The 24,864-nt window shown below is 32.8% G+C and overlaps 1 protein-coding gene across 1 annotated transcript in view; it reads left to right on the top strand.

Annotated features, from left to right (window-relative positions):
• Positions 1-319: 319 nt before the first annotated feature.
• Positions 320-24,864, top strand: part of LOC145662821 (neuromedin-K receptor-like) — a 177,288-nt gene continuing 152,743 nt past the window's right edge. The window contains exon 1 of the mRNA XM_081728717.1: positions 320-417. Within this exon, the coding sequence (XP_081584843.1) occupies positions 326-417 (92 nt within the window). The 5' untranslated portion in view covers positions 320-325. The remainder of the gene's footprint in view (positions 418-24,864) is intronic.

Below are 24,864 nucleotides of genomic sequence, written 5' to 3'. Positions count from 1 at the left end.
CCTCCCGGAAGAAAATAAAAAGAGCCGTGTCAGGGATTTGCATTTTGAAGGAATTATTAAAACAATTAATTTTGTATATATGTGTTCAAGTTTACTCTGTTTAAAATCATAGTGTTACATAATTGGAGATAGTTTACTTTTAAGACTTTCAACTAATTAAAATACTAACAATATGATTTGCTATTTTAAACTCAGAACTCTAACTAGAAAGTAAATAAAACAATGTATTAAGTCAGTTTACATGTGTCAATAAAATGAAACCGTGGATATTTGAATCTTATGACTTTTCTAATTATGTTATTTTACTTTGTTCCAGGTGATTAAGATGCTTGTGATCGTCGTGGGACTATTTGCCATTTGCTGGTTACCATTACAAACATACAACATTTTACAAGATATCTACCCAAACATCAACGAGTAAGTACTTTATTGCAATCTACAATTTAAAATTATTTTACATTAACTATAATATCTCAGTTGCAACGTACTCATTCATATTATATACGTAGATATATAAACAGATATTTGATTTTGTCCAGGCTGTACGAGAACTGATTCCAAAATTTGCAAACGCCTCTCCCGTACATACGTATAATGGAAATACTACATATACAGTAACTTTAGTATGATTTAAATATCATTTACCACTACTACAGTTGTCGTTTGATGTGTCTTTCTAATTTTGTGATCATTTTGTTTTATGTGTTTTGTATACCAAAGCCGATAATATTGATCTTAGAGCAACCAATAAACAACAGTTGTAACTAGACACAACATATTCACTTGGTCTAGCCAGAAAGAATGAAAAAATATATTGAAAGGAAATCATGTTCAACTCATGCAGCAGTTCTTCAGAGTATTTCACTAAAACGATTGCAAAATTTCTTTGAAAAGTTTAACTGAGAGCTAGTAAACAAATAGCTTCTCAGGAGGTGGAGCTTTAGCGCGATCACAATGATATTCAATAATCAGGTATATAATATTTTACTGTAACGACCTTATGAAATTATTTTAGTCTAGTCAATTTATTTTCGTTATTCATACTTGATATGGTTAGTATATATATTTCCAGCAGACTGTATATCCTTATATTTTAGTGTCTTCTTCTTCTCTTTTTTCATAATTTTAGACGTAATTAGTGTACTAATAAGCTATGTTTTTACTTTCCTTCGAAAATTCGTTAAAATTAGGGAATAATAGTATAATTTCTTTATAATGTGTTGTTCCATCAATGCCATTGAGTAACAATTAGGGGCCTCAGTGGAGTTCCTAGTTTGCCCCCTCTGCTGCATGGGGTTTCTGATTCGATCCCTGCCCGCTCCAAGTGAACTTTGTGGTGGACTAACACTGTGTACGTGGGCTTTTCTGGACTCTCTCGTTTCCCCCCTTTATTCCACTATTATCTATTTAATCATTACCATCTTCCTTAGCCATTGTGGATAATCGTGGGACATTACACTAGTGTACACATAGTGTTAATCTGTACACTAGTGGTAAACAGATTAACGATTTGTTTTAACCTACATGAGATCTTCAGCAAATGGGCTTCTAACATCAACAACTTTGTCTAAAATTAAGATACATATTTCAGTATTTTTTTCTTCCAGAAATATGTACGAGATTTTTTTTAAGTGGAAACTTTAATTACCTTAAGAATTCACTTGCTATTCTTCAACATTTTAAAACACGATTTCTCAGAAAATATTTGCTCATTTTTTAAATATTTTTCTGTGTGAAGAACAAAGGAACATCATCTTAATGGTGCATGATCCATATTATCACATAGAAGTTTAAGAGCTACGATATCCCAATAAAGAGGGGAAAACATGTACTGTCAAATTTAAAACATTTGTAGGTCTACAAATTATGTAACATTATGTATAGCTTATGTGAAATGGCTGGGCAGCTAGTTACTTGTTAGTTTTTCCTTGAATCTGAAGTTTATGTTCCATGTTCATCGCTAATGTTCTATGAGATTTACAAGGAACATTCAAAAAGTTTTGCACAATGGGACATAACGTTTTTAATAGTTACATTAGGAGAGCGAAATTGTGTGCATATACTTGTGTTCTTTGTGTACATATACTTGTTACTCAATGTTTCTTTCATCCGCTGAGACACATTTAGCCCACACACCCTGTTTCCCCACACAATGAGTTTCTTGGTCACTGGTAAATTGCCCACTATGAAGGTGGGCTTTCAGACGACCAAACAGAAATAAACCGTACGGAACTAGTCCGTACTATAAGGGAGCTTTAGAACAACTTCTCATTCCGTACTTCAGATTTTCTCTGCGTGCGATTGCACCCATTGGTTGCCAGACCCGCTCACAAACGAACAGAAACAATCCACCCTACCAAAGTTTTCTGTAATCTAAAGACTGTGTTAATGTTAGAATGAATGCAACTACCCCAGGTAGCCCAGTCGCTTCAACAAATAGTCATGTAGTTACACATTTGTTAATGTGTTCTATGATGACGTCGTGCGCTCAGTTGATGGTCTAACTTACCATATTGATTCAGGAAGCTGAAATCACCACTGTAGAACCTTTATACCTATTACCGGACATTGCTAAGGTCCAATGTCTGATCCCGATATACACGAAGCAATTTCTGTTGAATTGGTGTGGCTGAGTAATTGCCGGTTTTGTACAGGAATTCAACAGTCAAACGTTGGCGAGAGAAGCTGTCTATTTTCTTTTCTATTATGAGAGTATCTGTAAACAGAGGATTAAAGTTTGCTACACTACTTCAGCATAAAGAACACATTTATATGGACAAGAATGTTATGATCCTAGTGCTAGTCATAAAAAAGTTATGGCCCATTTTGCAAAACATTTTGAACGCCCTGGGTACACCTATAATTTAATTGATTGGTTCACGTGTTAAAGGGGCTATCAGATTCTAGCCTATTTATCTGTATCACGAAAACGCTAATAGCCAATGTACCTTTCTCATTTAAAAAACTACTATAATATAAAAATGTTGAAAGATGTTAGTTTATAACAGGTAAACTCAACAAAAGCTCAATAAAATAGTAAAATAACTTGACGAACTCTATAAAAATTGTATCGCAAAAGAAAAAGTATAAGTAAAGCAGAGAACATAAGAAGAAAAGGCACCAACAGAATAGAACAAAGAAAAAAAATTAAAAACACTTTAGATCTCAAAACAAACGCCCCGGTGCAATATTAAAAGTTTCAATGCCTAGCATTAAATTGAAAATTTTGTCCCAAACAGTAGGATTATCTCCAAACTTTGACTAACATTGTATAGTCTTGAATGTTTTCTGAGATCTATGGCCACAAAAACCTCAGCAAAAACCTTTTTCGTGATTTTGTAACGTTGCATTCCATCATTAGCTATCTCTACATCGAGAAATAGAGCCACACTCTCTGCTGAGCAATTTTCTGTTTGGATTTCATTAGTACAGGTACACTTCAGACAATCTTGTTAATCTAGAAAACCTATATAATAAGACGTTTTGAATCATTCGCATTTTATTGATGTGAGTGCTACACGAAACCCTTGTTCACTATAAGCTCAGAAAGGTTACTGGCACAACTTAAAAGAGCAATGGATCTGTAGATTCTGGTTCTCGACATCCACCCAGATGCAATTAAACAAACGTAATAATTAATGTTGCAAGACATTCACTCTCTGAAACGAGAGACGAGTATCTGCTGTATGACGTAGGATTTATAATTTTTCTAACTTACTAGCATGAATTACTACTTACTAGCATGAATGCATGAATTACTAACTTCAGCCAGGAATAGGCTCAGATTTTGAATTTTTAAATTTAGCACTGTGTTTTGATATTTTCTTGAAAAATTTCGTTTATGTTAATTACAGTTTTAGATACATTTTGTGTGCATTCGAATGCCGTAAGACAGAAATATATATAATGATGAAGCAATAAATTTGTAGCTTTTATTTTGTGTTTATTCATCAAATCTTTATACTTACTGCCAGAAATAAACATGGTATAAGGAAAATGACATGGCATCGTGGACACAAACATATACAAAGGATTTTGATTGTTATAACATTAGTTCTAACTACAATACTAGTATATAAATATAATGTATGCAGTTGTGGACCTAAATCTAGCACTTAGCGTAAAGTGTAAGGTCTACGGCCTGTAGACAAGGAAAGAATTCTACTGCGCAGTGCCATTAATAACAGCAGTCCATTGATTAGAGTGCATTGGCTTCTTCAATGGCACCAGAGCTAACATACAGAAACATGTACAAACAGGTTGGATTGTTTTACCACTAGGTCTAGCCAAGGCATTAGCATTTAAAATTAAAGTACAGAGTTATGGTAAGCAGATCTGACAGATCTAGCACCTTCACAGCATGCAAATTAAAAAGGTATTATAGTATATGTATCCTTCTGAATTGTATTACATAATTTAAAATTCACGTTTATTATAAATGCTACATATTTGTTTTAACTTTCGAGCGACTTTGGTGTCGTGACAAAGAATAGAAGTTGAGATTTCAACGGATTTACATGTTCCATGACACATAGATACCAAAAAAGTGAGATTTTGACTCTAACCATCTGTTCGACCATTCGTGTTGGCCTGTTCGTTCTGATGTACACTCACTTAGTTACCATATCGTTCAATGTACCTCAACTAAATTTTAAACTTATTATAAACTTTTAAACACACACATGTGTGTGTAGTGTAAGGTATTTGTAGCACAAATCTAATATTTCGATATAAATAATGTAATGGTTCCTGTCTCTTCGCCCTCGAAAGTGATAATAATGCATATTTTAGTACCACAATTCAACATTATGCAATTTCGACTTTTGTACTTCGCTAAGTAAATATGTATTTGATGGCAAGTCTTGATCATGATGGCAAATCTTAAATGATGGATTGGTGCTAATAAATACACCCAAGTTTAGTAATGTCTGCAGAAGTTATTTCACTACATTTAATGCAAATACTGTACTTAAATTTTATTGATCATAATTATAGTTTCCTCTTTCTCTCAAAATATTGTTTTGTAACATGAATATATTCATATAGATTTTTGAATATAAAAGTCAACTCCCTCACCCTCTTACAGACAGAAAATATATTAATAATTTATGTATATCTCCAATGTCTGAAATATTGGAAATATCGAACGTTAGGGAGTATTGGTTCTTTCAAAAGAAAAGATTTTTGGTAGCTCACATGTTTTGGTGTACCTTTGAGAAAACACCACCTGCAGCCGTCTAACGTCAGAAACGTGTCTATTCCCATAAGTCATCTCCGTTCTTTGTATCTCAGCAACGAACAAGTCTTCAGGATAAAAGAAAAGAAAAACATCTCTTCTGTTTGCTGGAATCTTGCATACAACGGAAATCAAACAAGGCCGGAATACTCACAACGTCAAATGTTCCGCCCCTTAATAGCACGATAGATTCAAAAACTTAGGAGAAACTGTAATTATATATGTTTAATTTTGCGCAAAGAGCTACGAATAATTGAAAATTAGAATAATTAAGAATTCTATTTTATGCCTTGAATACTACATGATGCGATACAAGTCGTCTTTCAGAATGCAGTGACAAAACAGACTTCATATTAACGCACATTGAGATATTAATATTTACTTGCCATTATATACACCACGGTATTGCTGCAGACAGTACTTTGTATTCTCTACATTTAATATTTGAACGTAAATTACATATTATTATACCAAACTTTTTTTCTTATAACTAAGAAGTTGAAAGATAGATGTTATTTTCAATTAAATCCACCCTTCCCATTTTCAGGCTGAATTTTAAAACTAAATATGGTTTATCAATAGTTTGAGAACTACTATGAGTATAGGTTGGGTATTTTTAGATACCACCTTAATTTCGTCAGTATATTTCTTGTTTTTTTACTTGTTTTTCTCCCTTATTACATTTTGTTTGACGTTATAGTTTGGAATCGTGTCTGAAGTACCGAGTTTGATATTTTGTTTACTCTAACTATAATTCATTCACTTTTGCAACGACATTCATGTGTTTACAGTAGCATCCATGTCTTGGGTGAGTAACTAACAATGTGTTGCTACGTGCGTGTTTATATTTCCGTTATTTAATGTTTCATTTTGCTTGGACAATATGATCTGCATTGTAACACTTTTATGTGTGCTACTTTTCTAATGCTGTCTAGCGTTGTGAATATGTGTTTTAAGTTGATCATATTTATTATATGTATTTGTGATTTTATGATCCCTAGAAGAGACGTAATGCTTAATAGTAACTACTAACGATATGATTTTCATACTACACGTTTAAGTCAGCTCGGGCAATTTGGTCTGTTTGTGTATTCATATGTATATAGGGTTGTCAACTCAGGAAAATAAAGAAAAACCGACATCCCTTCAAAATTTCCTATGATATAGATCTAAGTATGAAGTGCCTCTGTTCGGACCCATCGATAGGTAGGAAATGTACTATCATGAACAAAAGTACATTAGCGCCTGTATTCTGCATATCCTTAGTACATTCACTAATAACCTTAATAGATGCATTGTGTTATAAATGAGAAACTGACATCGATATTGATCATTTTATTGTATTTACCAGTAACTGCCACTTCTTTAAAATTATCGAAACAGATGAATAAAAATATATTAGTCTTTACGTGACAATTTTGGATTTTGAAAAGGAAATTTATTCTTTAAATGTATACTTAACTACAAGAAATCGCTTTAAGAAATCCTTTCTCACTCTCAATAAATGTGTATAGTTCCTTACAAGTGAAGATTTCAAATTTTTCCTGATGCAGTCTCTGTCATATCTTTAAAATTATGTAAACAGATGAACAAAATATATTAATCGTTGATAGATGTAAAATATTACAGTTTTGGATTTATACAATGAAGGTTACGTTTTAAATATATACTTCGAACTAGATGAAATTGCTTCAAATTAGATATAAATTTCTAAGAAAAAAAGAAAAAAAAACGGTCATAAAGGGGACAATAAGGAGTTTGTACCGGTCACTGGCTTTAATCTAAATAACAATATTTCCGGCCAGGCTGGAGAAAAACCGGCTAGTTGAAAACCTATATATATGTATAATCCCTCCAGAAATCGGGAGCTATTGACCCTATAGAGATAGGTTTTTCAAAAATAGTTTCAACTGTATTTTTTCTTTTTAGTTTTTGTCACTGTCTGTAGTTGTTAATTTGTAGCTGCAGTTTATATATTAAATGAGATAAGTTGTCTTATAAATATACATACATGTATATATATTATTAAAAAAGTACGATTACGAGCTTTCTGAAGCTAAATATCAGGCGCAGAAGATATTCTGGCTTTCATAGTTGTGCAACGCAATTTTTTTAAAAGTCAAAAATTTGTATTCTGCTTCTGGTGATAGTTCATGAAATTAATTAGGGTAACTTTTATGAGACTAGAGAGAGTGTTGTTAATCGCGCGTTTGTTTTGGATTGAATTTTATCCTCCCTTTCAGCGCTGAAAGTATATGAGACACTGATCTACATCTTAATGTGAAATCTGAAACATATGAGATCCCGCCGGGAACTTAAGCCGGTTTCCCCGTGCCAAATACGCGTAGGCGTATGCGCCAAAAACGCATACAGCCACAAAGAAGCTGTATCAGTCTCTCTTTGATGTTTTACTTAATATATGGCTATAATTAAAGAATCCATTGTTCTCATTTATTGCTAGTGTGTGTGGAGACATTTATGGGTCTGTGAATGAAAATAGGGCATATCTAAGTTTTCATCATCGTCTGAACCAGTTAGTTTGAGTTTTACAGCGTAACATTCGGATATTTATTTTCTGGGATATACAAGTTTCTGGAAGGTTTGCTCACTACTTCAGTTGCATTGTCAGAGGCAGAGTGTGATTTTCTACCCTTAAGAAAACAAAGATTTTCCTTCAGAATACAATGGCAAAATAAACACTAATTACATAACTTTGTTTAACTTTATGCACTGGTATATTTATTTTTCTCTATTTTTCGTAACGGCCTCAGCAATGCCTTGCAACCTTTCTGTTTGTTCTTGTTCACAACATTGTTATTCAAGCGTCTTAGGAAAACTTATAAATACATTGAGCAATGATTGTTCATTTTGTTACAAAACACTCCCTCACACCAACACACACACACACACAGAGACCTGTTTGTCTACCCTACAAAAGGCGTACGCGAGCTGGGCCATAGGAAAACCGAGTATGCATTCATATCTAATTTAGTATTGAAGCTACTTTTCTGATACATTTCCAAAAGTTGCGTCGAAGATAGAACTACGTTCTCAGAGGCATCAGAATGCAATATCTCGAACTTGACTGGACGCGTAGAAGTGAGTACCCAAACCAACTGGGCATTTGCAAAACGAGTAACTTTAACAAACGAAGAGACAAACAAACAAACAAGAATATTGTGTGTAAAATGTGTATAATGCGAGTTCAGTGAGTAAATGTGAGCAGTGCGATTAGAGCAACTGCTTTAAACACTAGTTAACTTTGTAGCAAATTAAACACATGGATTAATGCTGTTGACTTTCTTGGGTCCTCAAATTTTCTTCCACATTTCCTTTCCACCAATTATTTCATAATCATTCACTCTCATTAGTCACACGTCTAATATAAGCTATAGAGTATAACCATGGGATGTAAAACTAGAAATGTCATTTCATTTCAAATAGAATAGCGCATTGATTCAATCTCCCGGAGAAGTTAGTTTATGGTGGACAACATCGTTTCCAAAGGTTTTCTCGGAGTACTCCCATTTCCTTCCACATTATCATTCCACTAATTATTCCACCGTTATTCACTTGCCTTAATCTTTGCCTCCCTTAACCTAACGAGCATATTCGTGAGACGTTAAATTGTAAGATTTCATTTCATTTTGAAGTGGAATGGCGAGACTAAAGTAGGGTTATATCTGTTTGTTTGTTCAATGAAGGTTAGTGTTTCTTTTCAGCATCGAGACTGTATGAGACGAAGACTTATATGTTAAGGTGGAATTCGAACCACTATAATACTTCAGATTTTATTAATGCTTCCATCAGACCATGTGACCAAAGAGGCAGGTGCTCGCTACAAGACCAGCGGGAGAACAATATTATATGCCTACACGAAACAAGATACATTATTCATACTAGGTGGGATACCCGCTTTCGATTCCCGGCGGGAGTTCATACGGTTCGGATTCCATATTAATCAGTAGGTTCCGTCTCATATAGCCTCGCTGCTGAAAGGGACGTTAAACTCAAAATCAACTTAACTATTCGTACCATCGAATTTAATATTTTTGTTATAACGTCGAAAATGAAGTACTAAATGGCAAGAATATTGAAAAACGAGATAGAATATAAAACAATAAAACGAAAAAGGCAGTAAGTTTAAAATTGACAAGGAAGGGGTTTTAAAAGGTTAAGACGTTATCATGTTACTTGCATTAACACTTAGCAACAACACGCAAATATACTATTATACTATTGAACTAATATACTATTAGTTCGTTACTATAACTATTATACTATTGAACAGCGTTTCCCAACCTTTTTCAACTTGCGGCTCACTACGAGTGTAACTTGATTTCTCGCGGCACACTCATATATATTATTATTTGCAAATATAAAAAAATGGTATTTTTTCTGTGATTACTGATCATATGCTAATTCATTATGCTTATTTTTAATTCTAATTTAAAAATAGAAAACAATTGCAATGAATTATTGGACTCAGGTTTTTAAAACTATGTTTTCTTTTTTGAAAACTGTATCCAACCTTCACTAACAAGAAAGATCACTAAATAACGAACGAACAAAGAAATCTCTTTTAGTTTTAAAACACAAATGTAAATAATTTGTATGCATGTTTGCTTTGTCAAAATAATTGAATGATATTTTAAAATTTCAAGTTACGAAATAGTCTGCAACAATAAAGAAGCAATATTAGTCATAACAATGATAACAAATACTTTTTTCAACATTAAAAATTATACAGAAAAGGAAAACGGGACGAAACTTAAAAGTTGTAGATTCATAGTAGAGGTTCATAGTAAATGTGAAATACAAATATGCATTCTTCCTATGTCTTGCAATTTGATTCCTATAGAATTAATAATTTGTTTCGATTTCCTCGCGGCACACCAGCGGCCCATTCACGGCACACCAGTATGCCGCGGCACACTGGTTGGGAAACGCTGCTATTGAACGTCGTAATCTTCTATCACTTAAAATTTATTTTTTTCTGAAACATTATAACATATTTATCTAATCGAATCAATTTATCTATTTTATTATTTTAGCCGTAGTAACTATGAAACAAACCATAGATTATGCTAATATGCAATGTTTCCAATTTTAATGCGAATGGTTAGCAATAACTGTGCCTTTACTTTTTTTTTGATAACTTTTTTTTTAAAAGTTTGTCTTCACATATTTACAGTACTCTTACAGAATTTTTTACTTCCATAGATTTGCTCCCAAAGGATACAACTAAAAATTTAATGAGAGAATAGCGAGACCATTGGAATCCACAATTAGTCACCAATAAAACTTGATCCGTGGCTTCTGCATGTGCAACATTGTTTTCTCGGTTTTCTGTCTTACTGGCATGCATCAAAAACTTACGAAGTATTGCAAACCTCAAATGCTACACAATGCTTCATATAGGCATTATATAACTACCCATGAGAATTTGTAGCTGACTTTCTCAACTTCAGGTAACAAAACCTAATTGCAACATTCTATTCAATATTGTTATTATTATGATTATTAGTCTATTATTATTATTATTATTATTATTACTATTATTATTATTATTATTATTATAATGTGTAACTCTGTTACTGCTCGACTACTGACATGTACGCAAGCCACTTGATAGACATATATTTTCAGTTGAGTTGATTTTGAGTTTCACATCCCTTTCAGCAGCGAGGCTATATGAGACGGGACATACTGATTAAGGTGGAATCCGAAAAACATGAGCTCCCGCCGGGAATCGAACCCGGGTCTCCCACTCCAAAAGGCGCTCACGATAACCCTTAGCCACGAAGCTCATAGACATCTGCTTTAGGTGCAGTTTTCATTTCTCTTTTGCAAAAAAAAAAAAAAAAAAAAAAAATCGGTATATTATTCTCGCGCTATATTTGTATATACATAAATGTGCCAGTCCAGTCTCTTGAATCATTATAGGGTCAAGTTAATGTCAATTTAGCAGACAAAATCCTATTTTTCAATATAATCCTTCCGGTCCGACATTACATACTTCAATATCAGCACCACAACTAGAGAAAGAAGATCAGAAGTCTAACCTCAACGTCGTAGATTCTCCACACAAGCAGAAAACTACTGTTTAAAACGATTTTTCTTCCCTGGCCAATTAAATGGCAGAGCCCAATTTAATTGTTGCACAAACCAGTTTACATAACCAAAATAGAAAGAGGAATTAAGGGAATAAGCTATTAAACAAAAAACTATTAGAACGGGGTGAAGTATAGGAAAAAACAGGGGACACCACAAAACCTCCAACAACATTCACAACAGAAGATCAGATACTGGACTTCGTAATATGCAGAAAGCGTAGGTGTTGTGCTTCTGCCTACTTTAAACGTCCAAAAAGCGAGTAGGACCGACCCTTGTCTAGGAGTCAAAGATCAAACAATTCTAATGACAGAACAAAGCCTATAAATAATCACTAAATTACACAGACGAACACTGCTAGTGGACACCGGATCCACCATTTCCATGTGGCCTTTCGAATATTTACTTCCTGATGTTCAATTAATACTACATAAAACGGAGGTTAAAGAGAATGAAATAAAATTATTAACTTGAAATATGTAGCAATGGTATCATTCAACGTTGGGAAACGACATTCTCTCTTTCCTTTTGAATGAGAAGGAAATCATGTATTCCAATTATTTTTGGTTTAGACTTACTTAAACGTTTATATGTTACAATCAATTTAACAAAGAATCTTATCTCCCTATTTAAAAATCATAAGAATCTAACATTACAAAAAAAAGAAAAAACAACCGGAAAACATTTTATCACAACACACGACTCACACTTAGACAAAGACAACAAGCTTTGCTTTGTATATCGACAAACGTATTAAGTTAGTTCCACTTTTTCACACATTTATTGTGGTAATAGCAAAAGATAGATTGATGATTCTGCATCTTTCTTCGTATCGTTTCCCCATGGCTTACTTGACAAATACAAATTATTGAGCAAAGGTTAGACGTAAACAACTGACTGGTAATTTCAAATCGAAATAGTTATCCTGAACTTTAAGGAAAAATACGCCAGTGATGGATCTTGTGGCATGCCAGGATTAATCTTTTGCAAAGTGGAAGCGAGCTCTATAGAAAAAGATAAAAATTGTACAGGAAAGGAGGTTCACAATTCTTTGAAGTATAGATAAAAACTCTTCAAAATTGATGTTTTTGATATTAATCCTAATTTAGACCAGTCGCAGAAACAGGCCATTCACGAGTTATTATAAAAATATAAAAGTGTTTTAAACACCCGAAACGGCATTGTACATTATATGGGCTGGAATCACAAAATAAGAATCCCTAAATCGGCAGTGTTCCCGAACAAATCCCCCTGTTCCAATGCATGTTCGAGATAAGGCAGATAAATAAATTCAAGAACTCATTAATGCTAGAAATATACGACCTACAGACGACAATAGCTTCGCTTCGCCACAGATTATTACCAAGAAATCAAATAGGAACGCATTTAAAATTGTTTTGAATTTACAGCAGTGCAAAACATACATTAAATACCTGTGGGTGCCATTCGAGTCAACTGAGTATGTGTTAAACACTTTGAAAGGCAAAAAATGTTTGATGAAAAAGTTATGTTTCAAACCTCCGCAAGACGTGTGCGAGGGATTCCCCAGAGGCACGTAGGGATTCGGTATAACCTGGCAAGTAATTTCTACGTTCCTTTGGGGAATCCCTTGCCCCGCTATAACTACCAAGCCCACAACCTGTTACAAAAGTTAGGCGGGGAGCATAAATATGCTAAGGGAAAATGTCGTAACAATTCTAAACGTTTCTGTATCAATAATTACTCATAACTGATATACGTAATTCTCATCCTACTCCTTCAGTCTAGTTTTCTAATAAGTCCCTCATTTCTTCAAGACAGATTTCGATCCATGTATTTATCAGTCTTCGCAAACCTTACGTACAGCAACGCAACGCAAAAAGACAAAAGTTAGTTATAATTGCTATGCTGATTACAAGGAACAAATTCGAAAATTTCGTGTTGCATCAACGCAGACGGCTTGCGAAATGAAAAGGCATTATGATGAATTTATTATAGCAGATCTCATAGAAATATCTAAATTTTATTTTTGTATTAAAGGAACACACAATAGGCCTAATGCATTGTTTTTCGGGGGACCAAAAATTTTAGGGGGAGACAGGTCCCCCAATCCCACCTCTAGCTGCGGACCCGATAACTACAAGGGCTGAATGAAAAGTAATGGACTAGTTTTACACACAGAAGAAGACCTGTTACATTCCTTTAATGTAATCACCTCTCATTTCTATCACCTTCTTCTACACATGTGGAAGATGTGTGTCGTACACCAACAACACGCCAATCTTGATCCACGCATGTTGTTCATCTTTCTGAAACATACTGTTATTGCGCTTTCACTTTCCTTCTCTACGTTACGGCACTGCTGGGTTTGACTCAATAGCACACATTCGTTACCATTCGCCACGCATTACATAATCAGCAATTGAAATCTTGTAGTACTGATGGGGCGTTTACACTTAGTCGATTTAGTCGCACGACTAAATCGACTCGCTGCATTTGCCACTAAATCGAAGCAACTAGGCCGAATCAGATTGATGGATGTGTTCAATTATTTCAACCACAGAAAATAGAAGTCTTTTAATTCAATTGCCAGTCGATTAGTCGCCTTCGATCAACAAGCGATTAAGTTGAAGTCCCGTTTACACGGTCGACTAAGTTGAAAGTGACGTCAATTCAACTGAATCGAACGCAAATCGACTAAGTGTAAACGCCCCATGAGACAGAACCCTGTGACGTGAGGACAATGTTGCCACATTTTTATCTAAATCTAAACTATATATATTTGAACTATGAATATTGTACGTTTGTAGTATATGGATTATCTCAACAGAATCGATACTTAGGTTTTTGGCACTGGCGGGATGATGGATTATTATCTGATTTCAACCTAATAGTGTTTTGATACAAAACAGCTGATCTTATAAAAAAATTCTTCAATCTTAAATAACTTCCACGTATCCAGAATACATTTTTGCGATAAGACTTTGTCCCCTCTTCAAGCAATTTTGTTTCAAAACAGAAATAAAATACAACTTGTAGTACTTATAGTTTCTAATATTTTTATAACATCCTAAGGCTTATGTTATTTTAGTTAGTAATATTCTTCTCCATGTTTTTCTTATATTGTGTTAAAAATTGCACAGTGTCTTTGGAATATATATATATATATATATATATATATATATATTTTATATTGTTTATGTCATTTTGAAAGTGCGATTGCCATTTTCTCTAAGATTTTGCTACTGATTTAATGCATTGTAAATCTGTTGGGTAGAAAAATAATATATATGTAAATTTTGTGAATATTTTATTATTACGAGAGAGACCTTGTTTATTTTGATTTAGATTATCTCACTTTTCTATTTGCATTTGGATTATATTTCCTATTGTTTCACTTTTTGTTTTGTAAGTGGGATTAATCATATTCTATCATATTTCCTGCTCATTTCTACACTTTTTTTTTAACATTTTCTTTCTACATCCTTCTAAAATGCGAATAGAAAAAGCTACTACAAGGGATTATCTGTCAGTATATCTAAAATACAGTTCATTTTTACCTCTCTAACACTCTGAGCTGTATTTCATTCTTCAATATGGTGTTAACTGTCCTTAAGGGATTAAATGTAGTGACATAAGATCCATCGTGGTAAATTAAATCATTTTTGCATTAAAATGTGATATATTGAAAATATATCTTCGTCGCTTCTTCTCTCTTCATCTCTTTCCCTTGTGTCAGTAACATGAATTCATGCAAGTTAACAAGTTATTTTTATAAAATTAAGGAAACCTACGTAATACAAATTTCTCGGCTTTACGTCAAACATATCACAAATTTTCGAAAGTATTAGCCAATGCTTTGTTTGTATTTTTCTATTAGAGTTCAGATTCGACGAAATATTGGAAACACGGCAGGATCAGACAATACATCAAACTAAATAGTAATTATTCAATCTTCTTCTAATATTGGTTCTAACCATTTAACGGCAGTTATTTAATAAATATATTACTTTGTAAATTTGGCAATGAGTATTATAAGTTTCCAACAGAAACGGATAAAGGATAAACGAAAATATTAATTTTTATGATGAAATGTGGAAAGAAAAATCTGAGACCCAAAAGTAATGCTAGTTTACTAGTTAAAGCTGTTTTTCTTATTAATGTGATTGTAAAACCGGATTGATTGTCCAATGCATTTATTTATTACTGATTTATTAGCATAGTCCTTGGACGTAAGACCAGTAGGAATTTCGAAGTTAGGCTAGATTTTTCTTCCGATCTAAGTAAGACATGTCTAATCGACGGAAAAAATCTTGAGTAGACATCCAGCAATCCTGATATGGTTGGCAAATTCGAAATTCAAAATGGCGTCCACGTACAAAATAACACATTTTTCTCAAATGGGAATATTCTATCGTATAATTGAAATTAGAAACTCTGTTCTTGTACCAAACTGAAGAAAATGGATACTGTAGGAAAGAAAAGTTGGTAAGGTTCTTATGTGATGCCAGTATTTTTAAATATGGTGCCTAATTTTTAAACTTTGAGTTTCCTTCGTACATTTCTATCGTTTCATGTGAAGTAACTATGAAACTATAACGGTTAGCGGTAAGAAACATAAAACAAAATGATAATTTTATACCAGAGTTTTCCAACGAAACCAATGTTTTTTTGTGTATTTAAATTTGACAGAATCCATAAATTTTTAGTAGCTTACGGTGTTTCATTTAAGACTAAATTAAGGAAGATGAAGCCAATCTGCCCATGATTTTCAGCAAGTGTTTTAATAGTCGTTTCTACGTATTGTTCTAAATCTTAATGATGAGATCTATAGGTTAACTTGGAAAACGGCTATATAGATAAATGGTTAATATTAATAATATGTGTAAAATAACAAAGATTAATAAAAATTAATAATCAAAATAATAAAAATGTAAACATTATTAAATATGACAAATTGACATTAAAAACAGCGAAATAGAAAAAATGACAATAGCAGTATGTTGATAATGTGGGAAATTGCAGAAACAGTCTTCTTTATACGTGTAACTTTGCGTGTAAATCTCAGAACGATATGCGCAGATATCTCTCCTCTCCATTTTGTTGACCAATAATCCCACCTCATGGTCTTTTAGAACTATGTACCGTCTGTTCGAGAGCCATATCAGTAATCTCTACCTACTCTTAAACTTTCCACTTATCCTTCGAGCAATAAAATGCTTTTTAAAATTAATTTATTATGTATTCAAGCATAACGTGTTAATATTGGCATTTGCTCGATGAAAAGTAAACCGCACCTCAAATGGTTAATGTTATCAAATATCTGAAATAATGAAGGATGTCTTTTAGTGTTTTCACTTAAAGAATCCAATTTCCTTCTTTCTTAGCTTTCACGGGGTTCTTTAATAAATATATAAGATCCTCTCAAGAACTGACACTGTCCGTATGTTCTAATTGGCTCTTGAGTAAAAACTCCTACCGCTTAGTTTGTGCATCTCTTATTGTTGGTTAACTCACAAAATGTGAGCTTCAGCAATTCCTGTAGGTAATTCGAATTTATGTTTAAATGTACGCAAGAATACTTTTCACTTTAACTTTCGGCGACTTTCGCTAACATTAACACTCATTTGAGTGATATCACATAATTTGATTCTTGGAAAACATTTTTTATAATATTAAGACGAAACACGCGATTTCAATGAAAACATTCTCTAATCTACTCTCATTGTACTAACCATCCCTAGAGCATTACTAGGCCTGGAATTCCATTTGAAACTAATTGAACTTCTGCTGCAATATGGAAAACTCCATTACAAGAAATTGGCAGGTCTGATTGGTCAAGAATTGAAAACAAGCTTTAAACTTTCTTCATTCAAGAATATTTATCATTATAAGAAGTTATTGATTATGCAAAATGGTGAAAAAAATCAAGTTTTTGATGTGTCATACTTGCTTCTGAAATAATGGCATGAAGTTCAGGTCATGTTAATGTATTTTGACCGTAAATCCTCCAAATATCTGCAACATACTTATCACTAGATCTTCTTCCTTCATCTCATCACATAGTAAAGCATAATATTGTGACATGTTTACGAGAGTTGATGGCTTGCAATTATCTCTTTTGATTACATCGTTAAAGAATACCTGACTGTTTTCTGAATCTGTTATGAATTACTGTAGATACTAGATAATCGTGGTTTACTAGGATTTACACTTGGTTTCTTGGAATAATGCCATGGTAATATTATGTGTACCACATAGCAAAAAAAAAAAAAATACTTGTCCCTTCATGATTAAAGCTCTCCATTGCTACTAGTGGCACGCCTTCGTAGTGTATTGTGCAAGATTATGATATGACTCAAATAACTTCGTTACAAATAACAAATAATTTAGCTTTATTGAGTAATGTTATCAGTCGCCCTTCCACTTTCCGTGAATTGAATGACCAATCATTAAAAATTCAAAGAATTTTCTTTCTTCCTTTATGAAACATTATCTGGAAAAGGAATCGATTTATTATAAGAATTTCTACCGTGTTGCTGATCTCCTCAATTTTGCATTTCTGCTTATTCATTTTCTAAGCTCAAAATGATTGGCTTATCATTGATGCGAGGAAGAAGTATTAATTTATCAGTATTAAATACATGAGGGGGAAAAATCAATCAGTAGTGATGGATGAGTTTTGTCTTTCAAGATTTTTCCAGTTGATTTGCATCTCCAGATTCATTGTCTAAACTTAAATCTTTCCGTAGTAGTTATTCTGTAATTAGTTTACGAGCCTCTCTAAGTGAAGAAATATAATTTAGTTCGTCTATTACTTTATCACTAGTGAGGTTTGATGAATAAATAAGTTGGAACTAAGTTCTTTCTAGTGGTTTGAAACTTGAATAAAATCGCCAAATATATTTTTCAAGTACAGGTATAGCTTGATTTCTTTGTTAGTTATTAGATTTTCTCAAGCCTACTTGTTGATATTAAAATGGCCTAAAAAAGTTATCGACTGTCCTCTAATAAGTGGCTTTTTGTTTGTTCGGGGTGCTTCTAAGTTGACTTTGCTTTCCGTATCTTTGTAGGGACGCTTTCAAATAAAGTTTTGGATAATATAAATCTGCTCCTAATACACCAGCCTGATTTCAGGATCGTAAGTTGTCCTTAGACGTCATCCGAAAGTATAAAGTTTATGAAGGAATGTTGTTGAACTATCCGTTTCTCTTATTAGATATTTCTCTTTGATATTATTGTGCTTCAAATGTTACGAAGTAATAAGTGGAAGACTGGTAGATTCCACTTTAAGAGATAGATTATTACATCCCTTCTTATAGCTTTATATATTGATGTTGACGAATTTTTCAGGGTTTCTTCTTGATTATACAGAGGATCGGCGTGTTTCTCACTTGTTTTTTCCCTATAAAGTCTTCTTATAATAATAGGATTTATAACATTCATTTGAACTACAATACATGAACTGAAACTCATATTCAACTGCTAGAAAATTTCATCTCGTCGTATTCCAGCTGCTGCCAAGATTTTATGCCTTCCCTCTGTTGTGGTTGTTGCTATCTCCTTACTTTTTATCTTTTAGAGATTTAATACACTTTGACATATACACATTTGTTGAGATTCTACTTTTACGAGCTAGTTGTACGCCAACAGGATGTTTATTATCTTCCATTTTATTTAGTTGGTCAGCTGGCTGCTTAAAATAAGAAAAAAGGTTACTTTACTGCCAACACATAACTTGTAGAAGAATTAAATATCACATCAAATCATGTATTTAAAAATACCTTAAGTAGATGAACGTATATAAAATATTTTAATTAAGATGAAGAAATCAATTACGAAAATGTACTATATCATCTAACAATCAAATTATTAAAACCACTCGTAAGTTCTTCATTTTTTATTAAAATTATAAATCAAGGCTTTGCAACAATGCTTGTGGCAAACTGTTACGATGGCGGAACTCAAATTGATCAGAGATAAGACAGCCAAGTTGAATCGGAGTGTGCGGAGGCAGAGGGGTGAATGTGTGTCTCAATCTAAATGTTGGATAGGGCTTTGTCTAGCATACTCAAGTAAGTATGTAAAGTACGAGCCATTGTTGAATTGCTCACAGTACTGTACCTTTGCTGTATCAGTACTGTTTTGTCTTGTGGTCAATATTCGGCCAGGCAAAGACTGTAGAGGTAAATCCAAGAAGAACAATCGCCCATGTGAACGAAACAAAACGTTGCTAACTCTATTTAATAGCGTTCTCGTTTCCAATATCAAAGAAGCCATTCCAGTTTCTTAAATAAACTACTTGTTCGTCTTTCTGTTCGTATATTTAAAATAATTACCTGTTACATACACATTTTGTATGAAAAAAGACTTTCCGTACTACCATTTTTATAAACATATATTCACCAATATTCCAACCTCCATTAAAAATATAGCCATATTATCTGTAAGACAAAATGTTACCATTATCTACATCTTTTAGTAATTCCTACGAATATTATGGTCAGAATCTGTATTTTGTGTTCTGCAAGAATTGAATGTAAAACGTTTACGAACAACCTGTTGTAATTACATCTTATTATAATTAAAATGTGTGTAATTCTATACACACTTGATATTAAGCTGAGAAACGTTTTTTAAATACCAATAATCATTTTTCCCGTTATGACTCAGTGCACTACATGTCCACGTGACGTACGTCTCATATCTTTCCAGGGACATTCACGCTTGCTATAAACTTTAAGGGTTGTGGAAATATCCATGGGACTTTCCTTTGAATTCTGTGTGACATGCTTTTCATAGAACAATATTTGGATCTTCAAAAGTTTTATTTATCCAACAGAAACCAGAAGTTAGTCACAGGAAATTACTGTTACGGTATGTAGACATCCGGAAATGCTAGTATATCCGGATTTAGAGGATGTTTATGGGACGTCTACTTCTAAGAATGGGACATGCCATGGGCACTTCAATATCACAGGACTAGGTACCTTGCACGTCTAATTAACGTCTCTGTACATATGAGAAGTATTTAACTCTATCTACATTCCTTTAAAATTAAATCTAACAATATTAAATCCCACAGCTATTACAAACACTGACTGAGAATTTATTTGATTGTTTCTTTGGAAATTGTGTCACTTTTCCACACCTATAACATGATATGTATTGATTCTGATTGATGTATTGATATGTATCACCGGGTCAGTATGGGTTCGAATCCTCAACCCAGTGGTGATCCATAGACTAACCTACATCACCTGACTGACGCGATGAACCGTTTCAACTCATCCGCAATACCGTGTTCATTCTATCATTGCGAATTACAACGTTATATCCGCAATATGTGATATCGAGACATATGTTCGAAAGAGATAAATGTTCAGGAATGATTAGAAAATAGCCGCTTTTTGGTTACTTCAAGAGATGATTTTATTTATATTAGTTTGACAAAAGATACATTCTATAATTCAATTTGTTTGATCCACGTATGAAATGCGAAACATGCAAGTTTGCTACATCTATAAAGAACATCCAATTTTCCTTTTGAACATTTGTAACTTTTCATTATGATAAAATGTGAACTAATAATAGACTCTTTCTGATAGAAATTTAGCAGGAAAATAGCACTCATTCATTTATCTTTCTTTTCTTTCTTTCTTTCTTTTTTGTTCACTTTGCATTAGTAATCTGGGATGGAAAGTATAACCTACGCTACCTACTGGGCTTATTATAATGTATTTCGGAGCAGTACGTTTAATGAACACTACCGAATTTGCAATCGAACCACGCGGAAAGAAAGAGTGTGTGTCAAACTTTTTGGATGATCCTAGATGTGTCTCGGAATTCTACAGTTTCACTGGAAATTGAGTATTTAATTTGACCATCAAGTTAGGTATTAATTTTGAAAGTGACTTAATGAATTTTTCGAACATCCTCTATATATTTGAATAGTTCTGAAAAGATATGTTTAAAAAAACAACAAACGATATTTCTATATTACTATTGGATTTCTTGAAACAAACTTTAAAATGTTAGATTCTTTTCTTCCTAGGTTTAAATTCAATTCTTATCTGTGCTCCCCTTTATTTTTTCTTCTATCTCCTTTCTCTTTCTGTCTTACTTCTGTGCGTCTAACAGATATTTATTGGTTTCAAATTTTCATTGACTGTGTGTTTAAGTTTCCCCGTACATCAATTTATGAATCTTGTTTCGTCTCGTTTTTATTCTTTCATTATATCGATGTATGTTTTGAAATTAGAACTGTGCTCATGTTGTTTGCTGATTTTAGTATGGGAGGAAGGAAAGGAGGAATAAGAGGCTTTTCTTTACCAGACATGATTGTTGAATAATAGGTGTATATTTGGTGGCCTAGTTGCAAGGCGTTAGCTGTCTCGATTTTTTCTTTCTTTCTTTCTTTTTTATGTTTTCTTTCTTTTTTCTTTTTTCTTTTCTTTTTTTTTGATGTGGAGTGTTCAAGTATTGATAATAAATAGTACAGAAAGAATTTATGCAATATATAATTGTGTATAACTGTATTAGAAAATTATCAGAACCGGAATCCGTATAAAAGAGTTCCAAAATTTGATAAGCGTTTAAACTACTCATTTCATGTGTTAACAGCATTAACGTGAACACGGCTTCCACTGTGATAAAGGAATACATTCATTGTATCTAAGAATATCGTGGTATCAAATATGTACAAAATTGTTGCAAAAAATATATAACGGAGATTCATCTCAATAAAAATATAAAGGAAAGGGTGATCTATACCAGTTGCACGTCCTACTTGACATTAAATATACGACAGGCATGGCTTGTCGGTGATCCTGAAAGTATTAGCATTTGATTTCCTCAATGTATTTTTGGAATACTAAGTAGAAAAGAATATTAGTGTCACTTGTAATTTTCTACGAATTTAATTGGAATGAAAAAGTGTTTAACAAGAAAAAATATCGCTAAACATTTGTAAATATCTTTTACTGTGAACACATATAAATTAATTAAAGAAATGAATCCTACATACGATTTGCAAAAATTTAAACATCGGTAAAGAACAAGCTCTGTTGCTTTTATAACTATTTGTGTTTGAGGTTAGCATACCGTCTATTTTCATCTACATATTTAACTGTAACGAATTTAATGTTCTCTAAAGTAAAATATTCTAATATATTAAATATTGTGTGGCTAAACCCTAGATCCAAACGACATGAAAAAAATGTTTGCTTTTCTCCATGTTACATTCAGACAAGGAACTGGCAAACCTGTGTTCCCTAAAGGTCACGCCTTTTTAACAATTAATAACATTTCGTTATATTCCACCGTTTCGTGAAGTACATCCGGTGAACCTAGTCTAATTAGAAGTCGTGAATGCCAAGTGGCCTAATTCCAAAAATTAATATTTTTCAGGCGTGAAATTTAAAGATCTCATGAACGATTAATGTTTCTGTTGTCTGGGCAATCGAAATAATAATTATACATTTATGGTTTTATAATTTACTGTTTACAAAATATCTTTGTAATTTACTGCTTACAAAAGGAGGTTCTATTCTATAAACGTGAGTGAAGGAATTAGTCCATTTTCATTTCTTGGAGTTAAGTCACTTGGCATTTAAGCGACCCAATTATCAATCTCATTCTAGTTAGTCATTTTGAAGAGAAAACACTTAGAAATTAACCAAATGTAATTACAAATAGTAAAATAGTTCCAAAATATATATTCACCAGTCACTTATTAAGCCAATATCAGTTCGCGTTTATATGTAAATGTAGTGTAATACATTTCAGCAAACCATTATTTAAATAACAGTGGTTAGTTTGTGTTTCCGCGAAGGGATCCAAGCCAATAGACATTTTCAATTTTCTTCGATATTTCAGTCTTCGTGTTTTTTTCTAGTGTGGTAATGTTTCAAATACTAAGAAATAGTAGACAAGAGCAAGAAAACTTAAAACGTAGCAGCGTGGTTATCTCTAGTGCAAAGTGTCCCTGGTTCAATAGTATGCCATGTGAGTTTATGATGGAGAACATTGTGTCTATTTCCTCCAAGTTCGCCAATATTATCATGACTCCAATTCTTCTATCATCATTCATTATAACTAATCTTCAGTTTGCAGGATATAAATGCTGGACGAAAAACTTTAAAAAATAATATTATTTTCCTTAAACCTTGTATTTAATTGCACTGTAAGACAATACAAATAATGGCAGAACAACTGCATCCACAAAAGTATTCAAAAGACACTGTATGATTTGCTATTGACTTAACAAATTATTTTAAATGCACTTATGAGCAAAAATGTCTGTTAATAAAAATAAAGTTATATACAGAACATATGTATAGGCCATATTCTATAAATACAGAAGATTAATTACAGAATATATTTGTTTTTGAAGGTGAAACTGACATGTGTGTATGCGTATGTTTATTATACTCACATGTATTTTAAGAAGAAAATGCATAAGAATTTGTGAACTATCGACAAATTGGTGTGTGTCTTTTTTTTTAGAAAGTCGTCCGAAGAAACTCACTTGTAAAAATAAACTAGCCCTCGTACATTTCCTTAGGGTAAATGAGTTATACCATAATGTCATGTTATTAATGAAATTGCTTTGTGAACTATAAACAAGATCATCATAGTCGTTTTTGAAAAGATCATCCGAAAACTAACTCATCCAAGAATAAACCACCCCTTCTCAATTTTTGACAGGAAAGCGATTTATACTACATGATTTAGTTGCTATTGCAAAATTGATGTATGAAATATAAACAGAATCGTTCGAGCCGTTCGTAAGAAATTCGTAGTTTTCTTACTTTTGCTCTTAAGTACACTACCCTTAATTTTAGAAATAGGATTTTTTTTAAAAAAACTGAAGGATCATATAAAAATCTAAAGTTTAAAATTTGATTGAGAAATGTTGAACAAGATGGTCTGTAAATGAGTGTACAACAGGACAAACAGACGATTAGATGTCGAAAAATAACTTTTTCAGTATGGATGGTTATGAAACGTGTAAACCCGTTGAAATCTCGAATTCGATGGCTTAAACGATTACGATACTTTCTTCTTTTCTTTCTTCACTCGATGGCAATGAGAAAGATTGAATTATATATATATATAATTCAATCTTTTCTCATTGCCATCGAGTGAAGAAAGAAAAGAAGAAAGTATCGTAATCGTTTAAGCCATCGAATTCGAGATTTCAACGGGTTTACACGTTTCATAACCATCCATACTGAAAAAGTTATTTTTCGACATCTAATCGTCTGTTTGTCCTGTTGTACACTCATTTACAGACCATCTTGTTCAACATTTCTCAATCAAATTTTAAACTTTAGATTTTTATATGATCCTTCAGTTTTTTTAAAAAAAATCCTATTTCTAAAATTAAGGGTAGTGTACTTAAGAGCAAAAGTAAGAAAACTACGAATTTCTTACGAACGGCTCGAACGATTCTGTTTATATTTCATACATCAATTTTGCAATAGCAACTAAATCATGTAGTATAAATCGCTTTCCTGTCAAAAATTGAGAAG

Source organism: Thermobia domestica, chromosome 10 (genome assembly GCF_964235325.1).
Source record: "Thermobia domestica chromosome 10, izTheDome1.hap1.1, whole genome shotgun sequence".
NCBI classification, from domain to species: Eukaryota; Metazoa; Arthropoda; class Insecta; order Zygentoma; family Lepismatidae; genus Thermobia; species Thermobia domestica.
Note: the sequence above shows the minus strand (reverse complement) of the source record. Positions and strands in the feature narration are given on the sequence as shown.